Source organism: Ictidomys tridecemlineatus, chromosome 7 (assembly GCF_052094955.1).
Source record: "Ictidomys tridecemlineatus isolate mIctTri1 chromosome 7, mIctTri1.hap1, whole genome shotgun sequence".
Taxonomy (NCBI): Eukaryota; Metazoa; Chordata; class Mammalia; order Rodentia; family Sciuridae; genus Ictidomys; species Ictidomys tridecemlineatus.
In genome coordinates this window covers 187924594-187945130 of record NC_135483.1, presented here as the reverse complement: position 1 = coordinate 187945130, position 20537 = coordinate 187924594, and the positions used below count along the sequence as shown (strand labels likewise).

The window sequence follows — 20537 nt, the reverse complement described above, 5'->3', positions numbered from 1 at the left end:
TAAAATAAAAGCAAAAACAAGACAGATAAATGTCAAATAAGATTATATTGTATGCTTTAATACAATATAATATCTCTCAAAAACTTAGAAAATCTTTGTTCATACATCCTCCATTTTATGATTTTCATAAATCTAATAGTTTTCAACTGACTGAAGAAACAAAGTAAAACAGCACCAACATAATTCTTTTTGGTGCTCATAATTTATGAAATTCAAGACAGAGGACCACTGTGTTTAAAAAATGCAATTATTTTCTTCTGACTGGGAAAAAAAAATCACTGGCAACTTTAAAAGATGTCAAGAACCTATTGTGGCACCTGCATGATCATGGTTGCTCATCAATATCAACAGTTCTACCTTAAAAACTGTGAATTTCCTCATTTCCCACAATTCCTTCCCTCCCACCTCATTAATTCTGACTCATGTCTGATGTGTCTGGCTTAAACCCTCAGCTCTCCAGAGTAAAAAATGCATGCCTCAGTTCCAGAGCTGAGAATATGGGAGACATGCTAGGGCACATGGCAGGAAATGCAAACAAATATGTGAGTCTGATCTTGAGACAACCAGGAGTAACATACAGGGCTGCTGGAAACAAGGACCAAGGTGCACTGGAAAACTTTGTGGGGCTTTATACATAGTCTCAGAACATATTTGAATCCTAGAGGATAATTAGTTTTCTATCTAGACAAGCAGTAACCTTTCTAATATAATTTGTTACAATCAAAAAACAAAAGCTCTACATGTCCACTGGTCAACTGCCCCCAAATAAGCAGCTATATTTACTAATCAGAGAAAGAAGAATGGGTTAGAGGATCCATATAAAGATTTTAAGAATTATTAAATCCTGTTTTAGAATGTCTCATTTTTTCTTTAACTAATTAGATATTTGCCTAAATGTAAGTATCAAGGCAATAATTATAGTAAATGTTTAATACCACTATACAAATTTTTTTTTCTGTAAGCTGGCACAGTTGAAGACTACAAATTATTATTTTCTGACAAGTCAATTTATGCTAGAAATATTTAATGTTTAACTTCTGTCCTAAAGTTACATGTTCTAAAGGCACTACTGGTGCTTCATAAAGTTTCTGGAGCCTAGAGGATATACGATTCAGAGCCTTTTAAAGGACACGTTTGACTTTTATATTGTTGGTTAAGAGACACTGAGGAATCACATATGCTTGAGACAGGTATTAGGTTCATCTTATCTTCCCATCAGATTTACTCTGTGATATTAGGAAGACTATCAATCAACTAATCTTAAATTACACAAATATGAGAATGGTTACTAAAGGAAGCCACTGCTGTGTGCTTTTAAAAATATTTTAAAAATGTGTATTAATATGTTCAAATGGGTCTGCTGTATCCAACATAGTCCACCACAGAGATTTCCCTTTTATAATGCAGAGCCAGAAAATAATACAGTTACCTTTCACAACGTATTTCATTTTGTCTTCTCACACTGGCAATTGACACATATAATATAAAAGTAAATTAGACAGGTATTTGGTAAAGTTGCAAACTTCATTAAAGTACCACTTGCTACCATAAGTATGATTTAATACATAAAAGAAATTTTTCAATGATATGTTTTGTAATTAAAGTGGCAAGAAGGAAGGAAATCCAAGGCTACCAAATTCTAGCATTAACCTGCATATTGACATTTTTGAGTAAATATAGGGTCTAAATTGACAGATTATGTTTCTTTGCTATGAAAATGTAAACTGCTATAAAAAATAAGTAGTTTTGAAAATGAAGAAGTATACATTTTAAAGGAAAAATTACAAATAACATATCATATCCACTGTAACTTTGTGTTTCTAGGTCTTCTAAGTTATGGATTTATAGGGATACTTGTCAAAAATATAAACTATTCACATACTGGTTTCTTATTCTATTCACTCAAAACTAGTATAATTTGCTAAGAAAAAACTATAGCAATAACCAAGCTATTCCTAAAAATAACATCTATCAGTATATAATGTTCTTACACATAAATACGGTTTTAAAAAATGACAATATTTTACATTGGAAAAGGACATATATAATTGTAATAGACATATTAACTAGATATGGGCAATGTCTAACCAACAAAGCATGAAATCATAACAGCTTTTTAAATCCTGCTGCCAACTAAGCAAACTGTGCACAGGGCTTATCCTAAGTATTTTGATAAATTTTCAATATATCACTTTTCCAAATGTATAGCACTGACCTATGTAAATGAACTTTTCTAACAATTACCTAGGATTTAACTTGGTTTTCATGTTGAACTTGTTTATTAATTAAGTTCTCATAAGCTGAGAAAAAAAGGTACAGTAAAAAAACCTTTTGACAGTGTCCCTTAAGATGCAAACCAAAAATAGCTCATGTTGAACAACTATGAAACTGCATTATTTTATGATAATAAACCAGGAAGAAAGCTTTTTTCTTTCTGAAAAAGTTATAGCTTAAATTATCTATGCTCAATGTGATGGCGTAAGACCAAAGATAAGATATTGCATTAGCAAAATAGCCAAGAGTAATAAAATAGAAAAGAAAACAAAATGATGTACAGGGCAAGGAACATAAAAGCATTTAAATTTTTATAAGCAGTATTATTTTACAACCATGCAAGAATATTATCCAAATTTCACATTCCTATTTTTTATATCTGAAAAATTATGCTAGATACTTTTTATAGCAAAAATAAAAACTGATTTGTTACTTAAAATTCTGATAAAATCTTGTTCAACATTTAGATCATAAAAAATTTGAATATAACTTTGACAGACCCTTTTAGTAATGAAAACATGGATAAGATTAATGAGAGCCTAACTCTAGTTCCATGGTAAAAACTATTGGAATATATCCAGGAGTAAAGTATTACTACTATAATACCTTTCTCAACTAAAAAACATGTTTTAGGTAAATAAGATAATTTCTTCCCAGAAAAGGAATGTTTTAAAGTTACCAATTCATTACAAAATAAAATTTCACATAGAATTGTATACAGTTTTTCATTATGAAAGAATACAAGGTAAAATTTATATTAGTAAGATTTCTGATTTTGTATTGTTTGACCCTCAGGTAAATAATTTTTCCATTATGGAGAAAAAAAGCCCATATTTTTTCAAGTTCTATATAAATGCATTTGAACTGTGTACGTATTGGTGGAAGGAGGAACAAAGAATCCTACTGGGACTTTGTCATCTAGCTATTATTTAATCTATACAGAATTTAGAATTTTTTTTCTCATTAGATATTTTTACTATAATACCATTTGATGTGATACTGACTTAATAATCTCACCTTTTCTAAGAACCTATGTAATGAAAAAAGTTAAGGAGAATATCTGGTAGAGAATAAATTTGTTTAGAGGAGAGATGTGAAAATAGTTTTTTGCAGATATTAGTTAAGGCCAGGTACTTTACCCTCTATATCTTTTGAGGCTCTCTTACCACACTAAATAATTTGAAGTCAGTAGCTCTAAATCTTCAATAAAGGCAGGGAAGGGGACTATTCACAAGAATACAGAAAGCCAGGCATTATTATACCTTTTTTACCTTTTTTTTTAACAGATGAGGAAAAGGAGGCCCAGAGAATATAAGCAATTTGTTCAAGGCCATGATGCAGCTATTTTGTGAGGTGGATCAAGAATAAATCTGACTCTCTGAATCCATGCTTTTCTTTGGAACTTTGTGGCTGGCTTCTTATAGCTTCCAAATATTCTAAGATTTAGAAGCTTCAAAGAACTCTAAATGCTTGGGGGAAAATAAAAAAAAAATGTATGTATACATATACATTCACAGTATACATAATTCTCCCACCATGCCATGAGTTTGTCTCTATAAGCTCTTTATAGAGCACCTTGAAGTCCTTGGGTCCAAATGTATACAACTAGATTAGCCCTGCAAAGACTCAAAAAGTCCCTAAATTTAATAATGATAAATAGCATGGATAATAATGACAAATAGTGCTCAAGAACTATGGAGAAGTTCCTGGGTATGTGTGAGTATAAAAGCAATCAATAAGAGCAAGCCAGAAGACACCTAAGGTTATTAAAAAAAAAAAATGGGTTTATTGGAAAAGCCAGCTTAATTTATTGAGAATTCTTCAAAATGCAAAAATTAATAGTTCAATAAAATGACAACAAAAATTCAGACACTGACTCTGAGAAGTTACCAGTCACATGTTCGGAGTTGAAAGGAAACTGACTTTACCTTTCCCACACTATGCCAAAAAAACTTCTCCAATTTCACTTTATTGTGGCAAGGATAAAAGTATTCGAAATGATTACAAAAAAATGTTTGCACTTACAATTAACAATATATTATTAATGAGTTAACTTGGAGATGTTCAAAATAGCACCTGGAATTTTTAGTATGTAGTTAAGGGGAAAGGACAAAAAAAACGACTGGTGGCTGTAATGCCATCTCAAACATGCTTTATTTACTCAATCATATTAGTTACACAAGCAATTAAGTAGAAAAAAAAAAACTTACTAAAAGAAAACTAGTATGCTTCAGCAGTCCAACATCCCACAAACAATCCAACAGTAACCTTCAGCATATCCCACATGGAATCAAGTACTTCAAATAAATCAGCAAAGCCTTTGAAAAAAAACATCGTCACATATCCTGTTCTCAGGAACTAAATATTCTTTCTGACTGAACAAAATCTAATGTAATCTTATGAAATGTGAATTTTGGACAATAATTTGAAATTAAAAGAAAGCAAAGCAAGCCATTTCAAACCATTGCATCTTAGAGACTGAGAAGGTGCAAACATAAAAGACACCACAATCCACTAGATAAGGCACCAAAAAATATGCAACAAAGCTGGCAAGTCACGGATGGCCAATCACCTGCGATTTTCATCCAGCACATCCAAGATCTGCTGGTAAGCCCTACGAGTAGAAGACTGGATAAGCGACAAAATGCCACGAGCAGAGGAAAGATTAGCTCCATCTTCAGGTAACATATGGGAAGGACAGACCCGAGCCTGTTGTGGCGATGGTGTCACACTGTTCACATAAGCATAGCAAACGAAGAGAAAAACACTCAAGTCAGATTTTTATAAAACTTCAGCTGAGCAGTTTTTAATCTTAATTTTCTTGTCCCCCCTTTCTTCCCCACCCTTCACTTTCCCCCAAGAAACCAAACTAAAGTTTATAAACATTTTGTTTTAAAAGACCAACTGCAAAGTAGTACTTTTAGCTCTGTAACCCTAAACATCAAAATACAAAAAGTGGATATGAAAAATGCCTTTGGAGAGGGAAGAGAATCACAGCAATGAATGTACTTAATTTCTACTGTCAGAGCAGTAGCATTCTTTATTTAATGTAGTATATTTTCCAATTCAGTAAACCAAACCTCTAAGAAACAACACTGCAAACTTATGGATGATCAGAAGAATAGAATAGAGAATTCTGGTACACAGATGTCAAAATCCAAACACATGAATCAAAAGTGATTCCATAAAAATGCTATTTCAAACACATCACAAAAGCAACAAAGCAAGCTACATTCACAAGTAAATGAAATTAATTTAAAAGTTAAAGTCTTAGAAACTGAGACTTTTGAGTGTTTAATTACAATAAAGCATGTGCTCTCTAGTTAAATGACTAAAACAAAACTATTCCCAACTCCGAGAATAAAGTGAAAGAAGGAAGGATACTTCTTAAATCATCAAGATAGCTGATAACCATTTCTGGGCTTCTCAGTGATAGTACTCATAGCCATTCTTTAATTTGTGAGCAGAGATTCTTTCTTTTGGCTTCCTTGCCTGGGCTTCCTGACTGCTGACCACAATTGAATGAAGCAATTTGCAGAGTTCTAATCTAAACTCCTAAGATATTGTCAGTATTTTGAGAGAGCTTTTTAATATTCAAGTATAGTTTGCTATGTGAGGCATTTAACTGATATGTGGCCTTGGCATTTGACTCGTTAAAATAAGAGGACTATAACACACCTGGATAATGGTTCAACATTCTCAATGTCAGTGCAAAACATATTAGGCTAAATTTAATCCTGTGTGTTTCATTTAAAAAGAATAAAAGCAAAGCAGATAGTGAACAACCAAAATAGAAAAATCTTTTATTTTGACTGTGATATTTTCTAATTTAACATGTATTGGCTTGGAAACCATAAAATAAGTGGGATAATTCTTGAAAGGATAGTTACTGTCATTTAATATTATTCTTAAATTTTAAAATTTTAATTTTAAAAACGTGGAGAACAACTTTTAGTGTCTTGATGATCTAAAGAGAAATGTATAATAAAGATGAAAACTGTTTTCCAAAGACTACTTACAAAAAAAAGTTCCAAGTCATATCTTGGCACATTTGGAAATTAATCAATCAAGGCTGATGCATCATGGGAATTAGATCTAATGGTATTAAGTGGTATTACGATAAATTCCAATTTTCAGATGCAGTCTCATGGCTAGTAACCCTAAATGTCTGTCCAGAGAGAGACTGGCAATCTGTCTGTGCACGTGTACATGCATCATGGGCCGTGGCATCTTAAAAGGATGCAAACAAACAAACAAAAATAGCACATCTGGGATACAGAGACTAGAGTACTAGTATTGTACTCAGAATTCTTTTTAGGTTAGCATAGTGAAAACCTGAAGCTCCTGCTATTTGTGAGAAATCAGACTGAGTTTATGTTTGAAAAGTATCACCAGAAACAGGATTTAAAATGGCCAGTTCTACATCCACATAACTAAACAATCCATCTTATATTCTTTTTTGGGGAGTGGGGGTACCGGGGATTGAACTCAGAGGCACTTGACTACTGAGCCACATCCCTAGGCCTATTTTGTATTTTATTTAGAGACAGGGTCTCATTGAGTTGCTTAGCACCTTGCCATTGCTGAAGCTGGCTTTGAACTCAGGATTCTCCTATCTCAGCCTCCCAAGCTAATGGGATTACAGGCTTGCGCCACTGCGCCTGGCCGGTTTTATATTCTTGATAGAGCTGCCTGTGTACCTAGCTAAATTTTTAAGCTTTTAAAAAATTAATTAGTACTTTGAATTTTGAGGATGAAATCAACTACTTTGTCCATCATTCTGTATTAAAAAATTAGCTACATAGTAGTATAGTAAAGGATGTAATAACCAATATTTAGAATTATAATCTTAAGGTAACTACATCAATGAACTAAATCCAAGTCTATGCATAGTGTTGGATGATTTTTGCCCTCTAAAATTAAAAGTTATCTCTTTTGAGAGAAACCAGTTTGCTAGAAACAAACAATAAGGAATTACATATATATATATATATATATATATATATATGTGTGTGTGTGTGTGTGTGTATATATATATTATATATATATAAAATTTTAAAGTACAAGTATTTTCTCTACATACACAGAAAACGAGGTAGTTATAAAATAGTCAAGCATAGACTAACTTCAGATTAATGGCAAAGAATGAACAGAAAGTTGGATTCTAGAACAATCTACAGGCACTTGTTAAATATCAAAGATTAATGTTAATATCACATTATCAGAGAAATCAACTAATAAAAATTAATTTTTTTAAAGTCTAAAATCTCTTCCAATTTTAAGATTCTATTATCATATGAAATTGGAATATGATAATAAGCAGGAAAAACCTTATATGATCCTCAATATTTAAAATATTTAAATACATAAATATTTAAGAAAAAATATTTATGTAGAAAAAAAGGATGAGATTAAGTATTTATCAATAGTAGTAAAAGCATTTATTTCATCAGGACCAATGTAAAAAAAGTATTTGGATTTCTGGTTGTTTCTTCAAGGAAATTAAAGTTTCAAGAATTAGAAAGAAATAACTTTTCATTCATTTACATGGCAATCCTCCATAAACAGCAAAAACAGAATAGGAAGTATATTTTTAAACTGAAGTCTACTTTTGACAGAATGCGTACAGATTAAGTGCCCTTGATTATTTCCATCTACAGAGGAGCCAAGTGATTATAAATCAGAGATGAATAAAACTACCTTCATAATTCGAAATAATAGATAATTTAGCAATTCCTTTTTTCTTTTGCAAAGCTTTAATGAGAAGTCATCTCTTTATAAATAAATTTAAGAGCAAAAAATAAGAAGCCCTAAAAATTTTATCAGTCAATTGGAATATTCTTTACTGGTATCATCTGTGGAGGGAAACTGGGTTTCATCTCTGTCCACTCATGTACCCAAGTCAAGGTTTAATGATTTTTGTTTGTTTTATTGCTAAGTAAACACAATGCAAAGGCACTGAGATTAAGGAAATATCACAATATTAGTAATTTAATAAAATTGCATTTGGATGAAAAAAAATCCTAGTAATGTTACAAAAAAATCTTAATTTTTTAAAAGGTATCAGGATAAGATAAAAAATTAGAAAATTTTGAAGAAAGCACTGAGGTTTACTCTATCACATGCTTACATAAAATCTTATAAGAGTTAAATAAATGATGCTAGTCAATGTCAGAACTAAAATTTAAATTTGCTTAGCATAACTATGTCATTATTAAAAGGTAAGTTTAAAGTTAAGTACCTCTTCCTATGGGTTTTTACAGGAATAATGTTTCTCAAACTGTGAGAGTAACCTTTTTGGTGAGGTGCTAGCCTTTTACAGATATTAATATAGGTAAATAGTAAAAAAAAAAAAAAAAAAAAAGAAGGAGAGAAAATCCAGGCATGGTGGGACACACCCATAATCACAGCTACTTAAGAGACTGAAGCAAGAAGATTCCAAGTTCAAGAATAGTCTCAGCAACTTAGTGAGATCCTGTCTCAAAATAAAAAATAAAAAGAACTGGAGTGAAGCTCAGTGGTAAAGAGAGAGAGAGAGAATTTAATATATTTTTTTTAACTGAAACACAAATGCTATATTAATTTCTCTTGAAATTTGAAACAGAAAATTTTAATTTGCTACTGCTATCTATAAGATAATTTACTAGTCCCCAGAAGCATAATAATAAAACCATAATAAGAGAAAAACTATTGGCCATTAGTGTGGTTTCTTTATTTCCTAAAGAACTATATTCACTGTTGAATTTTTGTACTGCACAACACCAAAATGTTTCCTCTCATGTGAGCACAGTCATTACCACATTTTATTCTGTCACACTTACAAAAAAAAATGAGTTTAAGGATCTCACAAAATTCTTCCAAGAATAATTTAACAGATGGAATTAAAAATACACAAAGATGAGAAATTATATCCCATCTGATTCAAATGTATGATATGTCAAGATCATTGTACTGTCACGTGTAACTAATTAAAACAAATAAAAAAATACACAAAGGCAGACAAATAACTTCAATAACAAACCTCAGTAAAGAATCCATTCTCCTTCTGGGTCAAAATTAAACAAGAAAAGATAGTGTGCTAAAATTAAAAAAATTGGATTACTGAAACTGCTTAAGTTGAATCTACAGAATACTAATAGGCTAACCAAAGCAAAATAAAGAAAATAGAAAAAGGTGCTTTATCTTTATGCATTAATCATTCCATTTTCCTTTCACCAATACGTATAACCACATAAAACTTCCTCAATTGGTTTTTTTTAACTTAATAAAATGTATGATGACAGTTTGAGAAACCCTGAAAGAGAAGTACTTAAAAAGCCAAAGAAAAAGAGAATTAGGGTAGTACATACCAATTACCTAGTAAAATAGATTAATTAATTAGTATTAACAGAAGCCTGAAAAATCAGAACAACTCCTACTTGTGAAAAGCAGAGCAGATAAAATCTTACGTGTATTCCGGTGCAGAAATCGATGCCTGGAACCTTGAAATTTTATTTCTCGGGGCAGAATCTGATCTGTGCCACCTTAAATAATAATTACGCTTCTTTCACATATTCAGCTTTCATAACACACAAAAAAAGCTAGAAATGATTCTACTGTCAGAATTCATTTTTGCCAATAGGTGACAATAATCAATCTTATTGCCTCTTTGAAGTAGTAAGAAAACAAAAGCCTATGCCCTTGCTCTTATAGCTGTTCACACTTTCACTTTTAGATTCATAAAATAAAGTGGAAGCAGGCAAAGGTTCATGCATAATGATGCATAGTCTCCTACTACAAAGAACAGATTTAAGTTGGTAAAGGCAGGAAGCTTTTAATAATTACTTTAATAGAGGTAACTATAGCTGTATTATATTAATTTTTTCTTACCACATTAACAGCATTGAATATGTGATATGCTCATTATACAAAATTCCTAAATTTAGTGAGATGTGGATCCTTAAAGATGAATATTATAAATTATAAAATTAACAATGGTAGGAGAAGAGAGGGCAAAGTTTCATTATTAACATAAAGAGTTAAATATCTTACTACTAACATGGCAACATGTATAACAACTATAACAAAAAGTATGGTTAAATAATATCAAGTGTTTCACTGTGAAATATATAAAAATTTCACATTACTTTCACTGTCAAAAAATGGGATTTTCCAAACAAAATTTTTAGTTTTTTTAAACAACTAGAAAGTGGCATCAAAGCTATTTAAAGTGAAAATTAAAAATGAACACTATTAATCTTTTTATGTTATAGGAACTTGTCAAAGTAATTAAGGTCCTAAGTAGTAAATCACATCTTTATATAGTAAGAAAGTTTACTAGAAACTTTGCTACCTTAAAAAAAAAATAGAAAATAACCTAATACTTTAGGTGTGTTTAATCTAACTAAGCCATAAACTACATAGCTTTTAATTATTTGTATGCTATATTAGGAAATATTCTGGGAAAATATGGATCTTATGAACTTGTTGCCATCACATCTGCCAACCAGATACCTTCCAGGAAAGATAAAATTAATCATAGATACTTTCATATTAATAATAGTCGAACCTTTTAGATACCTAAAGGAGATACATTTGTTTTTAACTCTCTTTTTATATAACCCTACAGAATAACAACTTCGTTAAAGGGCATTTGAGACTCTTAAGGAATCAGAGTAGTTATAATTCTCTCTTGAACCTAACATAAGAGAAAGGAATTTCAATGAAGCAAGCAGATAATTTATACTTAAGTTGGAATTTCACTGATTGGATTTGTACATAAGACTTCTTTCAAAGCAAGGATAAAAACATATGAAAAATATTTTCTTTCCAACTTGAATATTAAGCTCCTACCCTCATCAAAGTCCCTCTGGACACCACACTCTTTAGTCAAGTACAAACTAGAACTTACTGTTTTGATATAAATAGTATAATTGCATTGTGCTCTACTTATTTTGTATATAAAATTAAATGTTTTGCTTTTATCTAGATTTTCAAGTTTCCAGAAAAGATCTAATACCACCTGATTCTTTCATAGTTCTCAGAGAAGCTAATATTATGGTTGATAACACATATAGTTCATGATGAGTTCATGGAAACTGATAAAAAATTAATGAGGAATATTAATTTGTATAAATAATCTAAATAATCTTACTAGTGTAAGATTTAAAATTCTGACCAGTTTTCAAAGGATATTTTACTTCTAAAAATCAGTTAATTACAACAAAACAATAAAAAGCATTTTCCTAATCTGAAACAGAGTAGTTTTAAGATCATGATGTGATAACATAACCAAATAAGAAAGAAGAATTTGAACAAATAGTTCTTTAAACAAGATCTCTGTATTTTTTTTTAATGAAAGGGACCTATCCATTCAAGAATCAGCAGGTAGAAAGCTAAACACCAAACACTATTCCTGGAAAGATATGCAAAATTCTACTTGTCTAAGCTGCAGTTTGCCACAGCTCAGCTCACTAGACAGAGCTGAAAATGGCTGACTTACAATCATGATATTAATAACTTGAAAATAAAGACATTCTATTCTGTTTTATTTTTCAGTGTATATGATAAACATTTTTAAAGACTGCTTATAACTGAGCACTTATGTTCATCAATTAAGTATACTTTATAGAATTCCCAAATAAGCCAATCATACTCACAAAAGAGTATCAGACACACATAGAAGATAATGTTACTGAAAAATTCATACAACTAACAAAATGGTCAGATTTTAGGCTATAAAAAGTACTGTAAAAATACAAAATTGATGTAAATGTAAAACAGATTCCAAAATTATGGGAAATAACAATTTAGAAAAAGATGCATATAGACAATAAACTGAGAAAACTTACAAACATGATACAATGTGTAGTGGTTTTACTCACATGGAATCGTTTCTGACCAGCTGTCCATTTTGGCGAACAGCATTTTCACTCATAGATCGCTCTCTTTTTAGCCTGCCAACTGCACGGATCTGTTAAGGCACAAAGGGAAGAGGACAGAAAATATTCTTAGTAGCTGCTTAGCATCAAAAGAATCTTAATCCAGGGTTATTCATAAAAATTACAAGGAACCAAGGAAAAGCAACCAAGAATTACTGCCAGACATGTATATTGTTTAAATGGCATAGTGCTATGTAATCTTCCCATACACTTTAAGTCACCTAATGTGATACAAAATAAATGCTGCACAAAGAGATGTTATGCTGTACTGCTCAGAGAAGAAAGAAAAAAATCTATAGTTTTTCAATACAGACACAACCACTGTAGGTTTAACTACATAGTATATGAAATGAATATTGCTCAACAATAGATACTGGAGAAAGACTGAGGGAGGGTCTGTGAAAAAAATAACATCTGAAAACAGAAGAATCCATTTGAAGCCTATTGCAAAAGTATGTTATAGTTAACCCCCAAATCAAAATTACTTGTAGGCAATTGTAAGCAAAATTTAACAACTCCACAACCAGGTCATTTATTCATGCACCGTAAGGATAAATAAGAAGGTGAGATTTTGCTTTCTTTCTAGCTATTACAGGGCTCTCTTGAGTATTCATGGAATGCCAGCGGAGTTTGCAATTGTTTCAGGCTCTGTTGCATAGCTGAGTGACTCCCTATACTTCAGATCAGATATGGTATTTAGCTTCACCTCCTCAGGGTTCATGTCAATAAGGCACTAATAAGTAGGGAACAAGACCCTTACAGTAGGATTACTGAGTCTATAGCTTTTGTGTTATCCTTCAGCTTCTATAACCATGGCTTTCTAAGTATAATTGGTGATGAAGTTGGCTCTAGCTGGGTAATATTTCTCCTAGTCCCAGAGTTCTGGCTTCACACTTTGTATAGTAGAATTTGATCATTTGACATGGCTCAGAGATAAGTTTCTTCTCTGAAGAAAACATTCATTGCCTTTGCTCTTTTCTTCCAAAATCAGGTAAAGTTTATTCAGACCAACTGGTTTTGCTCCTTCCAGATTGCCTTTGATTAACTAATATTTCTTAGGCACATTTGGGGTTTGGTGCTTTTCTAAAGATTTATTACAGAAATGGGTAGCATTCTAGTACTTCTCTTCTTTGAAGCAGGAATTGTGAATTTTGGCAAAAACTTCTTACAACTCATCCTTTACAGTCTGTTTTCTATTCCTACTTCAAAGAACTTTCATAAAGCTCTGACATTTACCTATAGCTGATCTTTACAAAGCATACTGCTGCTTGACTGAAAGAAGTTGCTGAATCCAAATCCTTGCCTTGGTCACACACCTCACAGCTGTCAAATCTTCTCAGAAGTACCATTTCCCAATTATTTTTCTATGTACTGTTTTATTCTTGTACTCTGGAAGATCTCCCACTGACTTCAGCTAAAGGGTTTTAAGCCCTTCATGTAGACTCACTTGGATTCTTTAAACCAGTTTAGGAAATTAGGTGCATTTGATTTCTACAATTTTTTTTCCTTGAGTCAGTCATATTTTCTTTCTCATTCATTTGTTCAGAGATAAGGTCTCACTATGTTGTCCAGGCAGGCCTCAGCCTCTCAAGGTTAACTGAGATTACAAATATGCACTACCATATTCAACTCATTAGCTAGGCTTTTGAACAACAATTTTAAATTATTTCTCATAAGTCTTTCCCCAGTAGTCTCCTTTCTTGACATAGGACAGTGGCTTTCAGTTAAGGGCAATTCTGCCCTCTAGAGAATATCTGGCAATGTCTGCAGATATTTTTTTCTTAATTGTGGTAAAATACACATAACATACAATTCCCAGTTTAACCATCTTTAAGTGTATAATTCAGTGCCATTTAGCATGATCACTATGTTGTACATTACCACTATCTAGTTCAAGAGCATTTTCATTATCACAAAAGGAAACCCCATCCAGATTATACATTCTTAATTCCTCTCTCTCTTTCAATCCTTTGGCAACCACTAATCTGCTGTCCATCTCTACAGATTTGCCTATTCTGAATATTTCATACAAGTAGAATACACATGGCCCTTTCTGTCTGGCTTCTTAAACTTCACATGTTTTCAAAGTTGATTCATGTTATACCAGGTATCAGAACTCCATTCCTTTTTACCAATTAATAGTCACTCTCTGGATATTATACATTTTATTTATCCATGCATTAGTTGATGGAAATTTGATCTGTTTCTATATTTTAGTTGCTGGAGATACTTTTTATTGTCATGATTTTGAGGATGCTACTAGTATCTTACAGGCAGACATCAGGAATGTAATTAAACATTCCACAATGCAAAGGACAGCCCTCACTGTCGAGTTTTCCAATTCAAGATGTCAATAGGGCTGAGGTAGAGAAACCCTGGCATCTCTTTAGAGAATGATTACTATAGAGCAAATGGTTCTGAGGATGTCACTTTATACACTGAATGAATCATCAATGTCATCAGCTTGCAGAACCTACTGCCTTTTTATTTTAGTCCATATCTAACAGCTATAAGAAATCTGGCTCCCTCCCCCATTCATTGGTTGATTACCTCCTGACAGCTACCTGACCCTTCTAAAAACTTGGAAGTACAGACTACCGTCACAGCTTTTCAGTAGGCAGCTAGTACTACTCTCAGAAACTCTTCTCTTTCAGGACTTGGATCCTGCTATAGGATGTTTACTCTTTTATAACAATAATGTCTATACACATTGAGTTTTAACATGAATTTTCACAACAATCTTATGCACTGGCATTATTTTTATCTTCAGAAAGATCAAAAGAAAAACAAAACCTGTCAAATAACAAATAAAGCAACTCTCTCCTTTAGAATCCTTATTCCAAGACAGTGTTTCTCACAGTTTTAATTTCCAATGGGAACTCTGGGGATTTGGAAAGTAGACCCCTAACTGGGGGCATTCTGTGGCACTTTTTGTTTTGTGTAGCCATCTTTATAATTTTTATCATTTTTTTTTCAATAAAGAACTTTATATCTTCTGTGTGTCAGTGTTTTCCCTTATAGCATTATCCTGCTGTGGCTAGGTGTTTTAGTCAGCTTTTTTGCTCCTGTGACTATCTGACCAGGACAATTTTAGGGGAAGAAAAGTCTATTTGAGGGCTCACGGTTTCAGAGGTCTTAGACCATAGAAGGCTGGCTTGTGGTTAAGGCAGAACATCATGGCAGAAGAGTGTGGCAGAGGGAAGCAGCACACACGATGATCAGAAAGCAGAGAGAGAAGTCTCTACTTGCTAGATACAAATATATACCCCAAAGCCATGCTCCCAATTCCCACCTCCTTCAGCCACACCCTACCACTTCAATTAATACTCAGTTGATCCCTTTCAGGGGATTAAATCACTGATTGGGTTAAGACTCTTACAACCCAATCATTTCTCCTTTGAACCTTCTTGCATTGTCTCACGTGAGCTTTTTGGGGACATCTCACATTTAAACCATAACACCAAGCAAATAGTAAATTTTTTGAGAACAGGAGCTATCTGTCATTCACTCCTGTACTACATTCAGGTCTTATATATAGAAGCTCAAAAAATGATTGTTAAATAAAAAAAATTTACAGTTACTTTGGTGCCTTTCTGTCATGTAAAGAATCAAATTTAGTGCTTTCACTAAGCATATCTAGAATGTACAATTTGGCACCTAAGAGTATATTATCTCAAGTACTTCAGCAGGAACTTTAAACCTAAAAATAAGCAAAACCTAATACTAGGAAATTGCATTACCCTAGTTTATATGAGTGCTTAACCCCCTTTGGAATGGACTGCACGAAAAATGAAAGCAGAGAAAGGCAGGACCAATTAAAAAAAAATGCTTGCGCACGATCTTTGTTTTTGTTTTTTGTAGTACCAGGGATTGAACTCAGGGCACTTTACCACTGAGCCATATCCCAGTTCTTTTTATTTTTTATTTTGAGGTGGGGTCTTGCTAAGTTACCACAACTGGCTTTGAACTCGTAATTCTCTTGTTTTGGCCTCCTGAGTTGCTAGAATTACAGGCATGTGCCACTGCATCTGGCTGATATTACTGTCTTGTACAAGCCTCATGACATCACATCAGAAGTTCAGAAGCTATAACAAAAAATATGCAACTAAATCATGAAGAAGTTTTAAGAAAAAACTGGTCCTGAGTTAATAGCAGTGGCAAAACTTGAGCTTTACTGCTAAAAACTAGTTAATTCATACTGTTATGCTTAGTCAACAAGGGTACTAATGTTATATGCGGTACTGTAGCTAACTCAGTAGAAACATTTCATCAATTATCAAGAATGGGGAAGGTCAAGGGAAAAAGAGCTTTGTGCCAGGTGCAGTGGCCCAGTCCTATAATCCCAACTACTTAGGAGACTGAGGCAGGAGCATTGCATGCTGTGGCCAGCATCACCAACATAGTGAGACCCTGTCTTGAGATAAAATTTAAAAAGGGAAGGATGTGGTTCAATGGTAGAACATCCCTGGGTTCAATTCCTAGTACTGTAAAAAGAGAAAAACGAAAAAAAAAAAAAAAGAGTTTCCTTAGCTCCATCTGTCAGACTTTATAAACTTTGAGTTTATAAAAAGAGATGTATTAATTTTTCCTACTGTAAAATTCTGCAACTTTCTCTGTATTAATATATAACATCTAGTCATAAAAGTTCTTCTTTCAAGTCTACATAAATGTTAATAATATTTCCCACAAGATTTTAATTTTCCTGATGCATATTTAAAAAAATTATAGCATAATATTTGGAGAATTTACAAATCAGAATTGACAGTAGCAGTGTACCACATGGAAAGAAGTAATGATATGATACATAGCCTCTTAATTTCTCCTTAAATTTTACTTTTGTTTATATTCTTTCAAATTTAATTGATACTAAAACTCCACTCACTTCTTCATTTTGAGGTGTAGGAGGAGATCTTTCTAAATCCAGAAAGTCTAGTGGTCTTTCACTTAGTGTAAGTACACGAGGTGGTGTTGTTAGTGCCAGAGGCTTAAAGGGAGTTGACTGAATAAGGTCAAGATCTGCTGGTCTTGAAAATGAAATGTCTTCATTATTGCCTAAGATGAAGAAAAGGAAAAAAAAAAAAAAAGAGGGTAGGTTTAAATATATTTACTTTGTATCATTTTTGTATTATAACATACTCAATAGCATTAGTTTCTTGATAACTACACTTTCACTGTAAGTTTGATATTTCACTATTATTTAATATTGTGACACAGAAATTTATAAAGAAATTATGCAGTATATACATGATTAAAAAAACTAGTATCCAGATATGTACAGAAATTTTTATAAAACTCAATTTTTCCAATTGGCAAAACATCTGAATAAATGATTCAAAAGGAGATATATGAGTGACCAAAAACACTTGAGCAGATGTTCAAAATTATTAATCATCAGGGAAATAATAATTAAAATCAAAAGGTAATGCTATTACACACCCCTTCAAATGACTAAAATTAAAGAGACTGACAAATATGAACTTTTAGCAAGAATGTGGAACAACTTCAACACTCATACCATTGATGAGACAATAATTTGGAAAACAGACTGCCAGCATTTGAAAGAGTTAAATATAACTTATAACCCAGCAATTTCATTTCTAAAGATATGAAGACATATGTTCTCAAAAAGACATGTACATGAATATTCATAGAAGCTTTATTCCTAAAAGCTCCCAAAAGGAAACAACTCAAATGTCCAACAAATGAATAGATAATTTGATTTATTTACATACTAGAATATTGTTCAGTAATAAAATGGAATGAACAATTAATATATGCAACCATATGGAAGAATCTCAGAAACACTGCACAAGCAAAAGGAGCCAGACAAAGTAGTATATATTATATTCCATATATACGAAACTCTAGGGAAGATAAATCTAGTTTCTGGTTATAGAAAGAAATTTTAGTTGACTTGAGTTGAGGAATAGGGAATGATGGAGAAGAAGCACAAGGGAATCTTTTTGGGTAACAAAAATGGTCATATCAACTGTGGTAGTTACATGGTTACATGTTTATCAAAAATCATCAGTTGTACACCTAAAAATGTATACATACTATCCATGTAAAATCTCAGTAATTTGTCAAAATACTTTTGAAATTGCTTGAAATTCAAACAGTTGTAATGAGTAGAAAATTTTTAAAACAAAGTTGTATTTCCCAAACCCTTTTCTAAATAATGTTTTAAAACCCCAAAAGGTTTCACAAAAATATGTAAAACAGATTATGAGGCAACTTTCTAAACAAACATGAAATACCTGCTACAACAATCCTCTCTGGAACTTGCATTATCACACTAGCATTTGGAACTCCTTCTTGAAATCCTTGTTCCAGGTCAGCATTTGGTGGTGCTACTTTTAGTTTTTCAGGGACCCTCATTCGCTGACTAATACCTTCGGTATATTCCATTTCATACTGAATTCGACTAATTTCTGCCATCTCAGCAGCAGTGGGTGAAGGAAATGCTGCCCCACTTACCCTGTGGAAGGAAAATTTTAAGACCAGGATGACTAAGTGTTAGAATTTCAGTCCTCTATGCTGTCTTATAGAAGACAATACCTTATATTAAAGCAAAAGGAAACATCTCATTTTTGAGCATTGAATACATACAAAAGAAAAATAAAAGATTAAAGAAAATATTTTCCTCAACACAATGTCTTCACCTAATAGCTGAAATTGCACCTTGAAGATATTGCTTGCTCAGGAACAAATTTTTAAAATTATTGTATAACCGCAACACAAACATGTGTATGCATGCGTGCGCACACACATACATAAGAAAATACATACTCTTCCTCTGCAAAAACAGAAATGCATAATGCTTATAACTTAATAATGCCTGAAATAAGATTTTAATTAAAAATTCCTTATCAGGGGGCCAGGAATGTAGCTCAGTGGTAAAGCACTTGCCAAACATGCATGAGACCCTGGGTTTTATCTCCAGCACTGCAAACAAAATAAAACAACAACAAATAAACAAAAAACCCTGAACAATTATTTAAGAGAAAGCTGTTTGACTTTATATAAATTAGAAATTGCTATCATGCATGCAAAAAATAAAAGCTTTTAATGATGAAAACCAGACCCGAAAGGTGAATAATGTTTATGCTGAATTTACTAAAAAGATGTGACCCCCTGAAAATCACAAAATACAAATTAAAACCTCTCCTATTGAACATATATCTGATGATTGAGATGCAATGAATAGCAAGTAGACAATATTAATAAACCCTTAAAGTACACATTCATTTTTTTGAGGGATTAAAAGAATCGCATTATTTATTTTTATATTTGTTTGTTTGAGTACTGGGATTGAACCCAGGGGCACTAAATCAGTGAGCCACATCCCCAACCCTTTTTATTTATTTTTTTGGAGCAGAGACTCACTAAGTTGCTTCAGGCCTTCCTAAATTGCTGAAGCTGGCTTCAACTTGCAATCTTCCTGCCTTGACCTCCCAAGTCACTAAGATTACAGGTGTGAGCCAGCATGCCTGGCTGTTTATATATGTATTCTTCAAAAGCATGAAATATCTTTGGGGAAAAGACAGTACAAATGCATCACTTAGCCTTCTAAATCAGAGAAGGATACATGATTCCAGGGAAATGCAATAGAGAGAATATTGTCCTAACGTACAAAAAGCTGATAAAAGCATAAAAGTGCAATGATTAGCCTATGGCAAACAGCTTTTAAGCCACTGTCTTTCAAACTTTAATACTAACTCAACTGAAAAAAATTTCACTGACCTTCCTAGTGGTGTGTCACTGCTTGATCTTTTACTCATTTTAATACAGTAAATACACGTCTACAATAGCTATTAAAATACTGCTACCCTGTAGTTCAGTTTACTTTACACAACAATTCCCCTACAGATCTGAACTTTTTTTTGGAGGTGTACATAACAACACGGACACTGCTTTTCCAGCTGTAAAAAAGAAAGAATAAAAATCAGTATTTTGACAATTCATTTCATAAGAAAATTATGAATAAAAGTGAATATATACTCAACATTACTTTTGGACTTGAACATGACTTGGAATAGAGCTAAGAAATCACTTTTGAAATCTTTCTTCAAGAGTTATTCTGTATCTCAAAAATTATAATAAAGATAATTTTATCATTTTTTTAAGCATAGCCATTGTGTTACAAGTTTGCAAGCAGGATAAAGAAAAATTGTACTGATGATACAGATCTGGTATTAAATTAGAAAAAAACAAATCAACACTGCTATAAAGCTCCTTTAATCATTATATTCCAAAGGAGAAAAAAACCTTTAATTTTTTAGACAAAAGACAAATGAAGAAATCATAAAGAGAATGCAAAGGATAATAATAAATGTATTAGAG

The 20537-nt window shown here is 32.3% G+C and overlaps 1 protein-coding gene across 13 annotated transcripts in view; it reads right to left on the bottom strand.

The window, feature by feature from the left end:
• Positions 1-20537, bottom strand: part of Mff (mitochondrial fission factor) — a 31749-nt gene that overhangs the window by 7659 nt on the left and 3553 nt on the right. For 2 of the 13 annotated variants that reach the window (XM_040267930.2, XM_040267934.2), the window contains exons 3-8: positions 19938-20116; positions 18452-18672; positions 17077-17246; positions 12138-12226; positions 9723-9797; positions 4847-5005 (exon numbers count right to left, since the gene is read on the bottom strand). In XM_040267930.2, the coding sequence (XP_040123864.1) occupies positions 4847-5005; positions 9723-9797; positions 12138-12226; positions 17077-17246; positions 18452-18672; positions 19938-19975 (752 nt within the window). In that variant the 5' untranslated portion in view covers positions 19976-20116. Of the gene's footprint in view, positions 1-1429; positions 1463-4846; positions 5006-9722; positions 9798-12137; positions 12227-17076; positions 17247-18451; positions 18673-19937; positions 20117-20537 lie in introns of all 13 variants that reach the window. The other 11 variants (XM_040267937.2, XM_040267939.2, XM_040267935.2 and 8 more) reach the window with 8 other exon arrangements.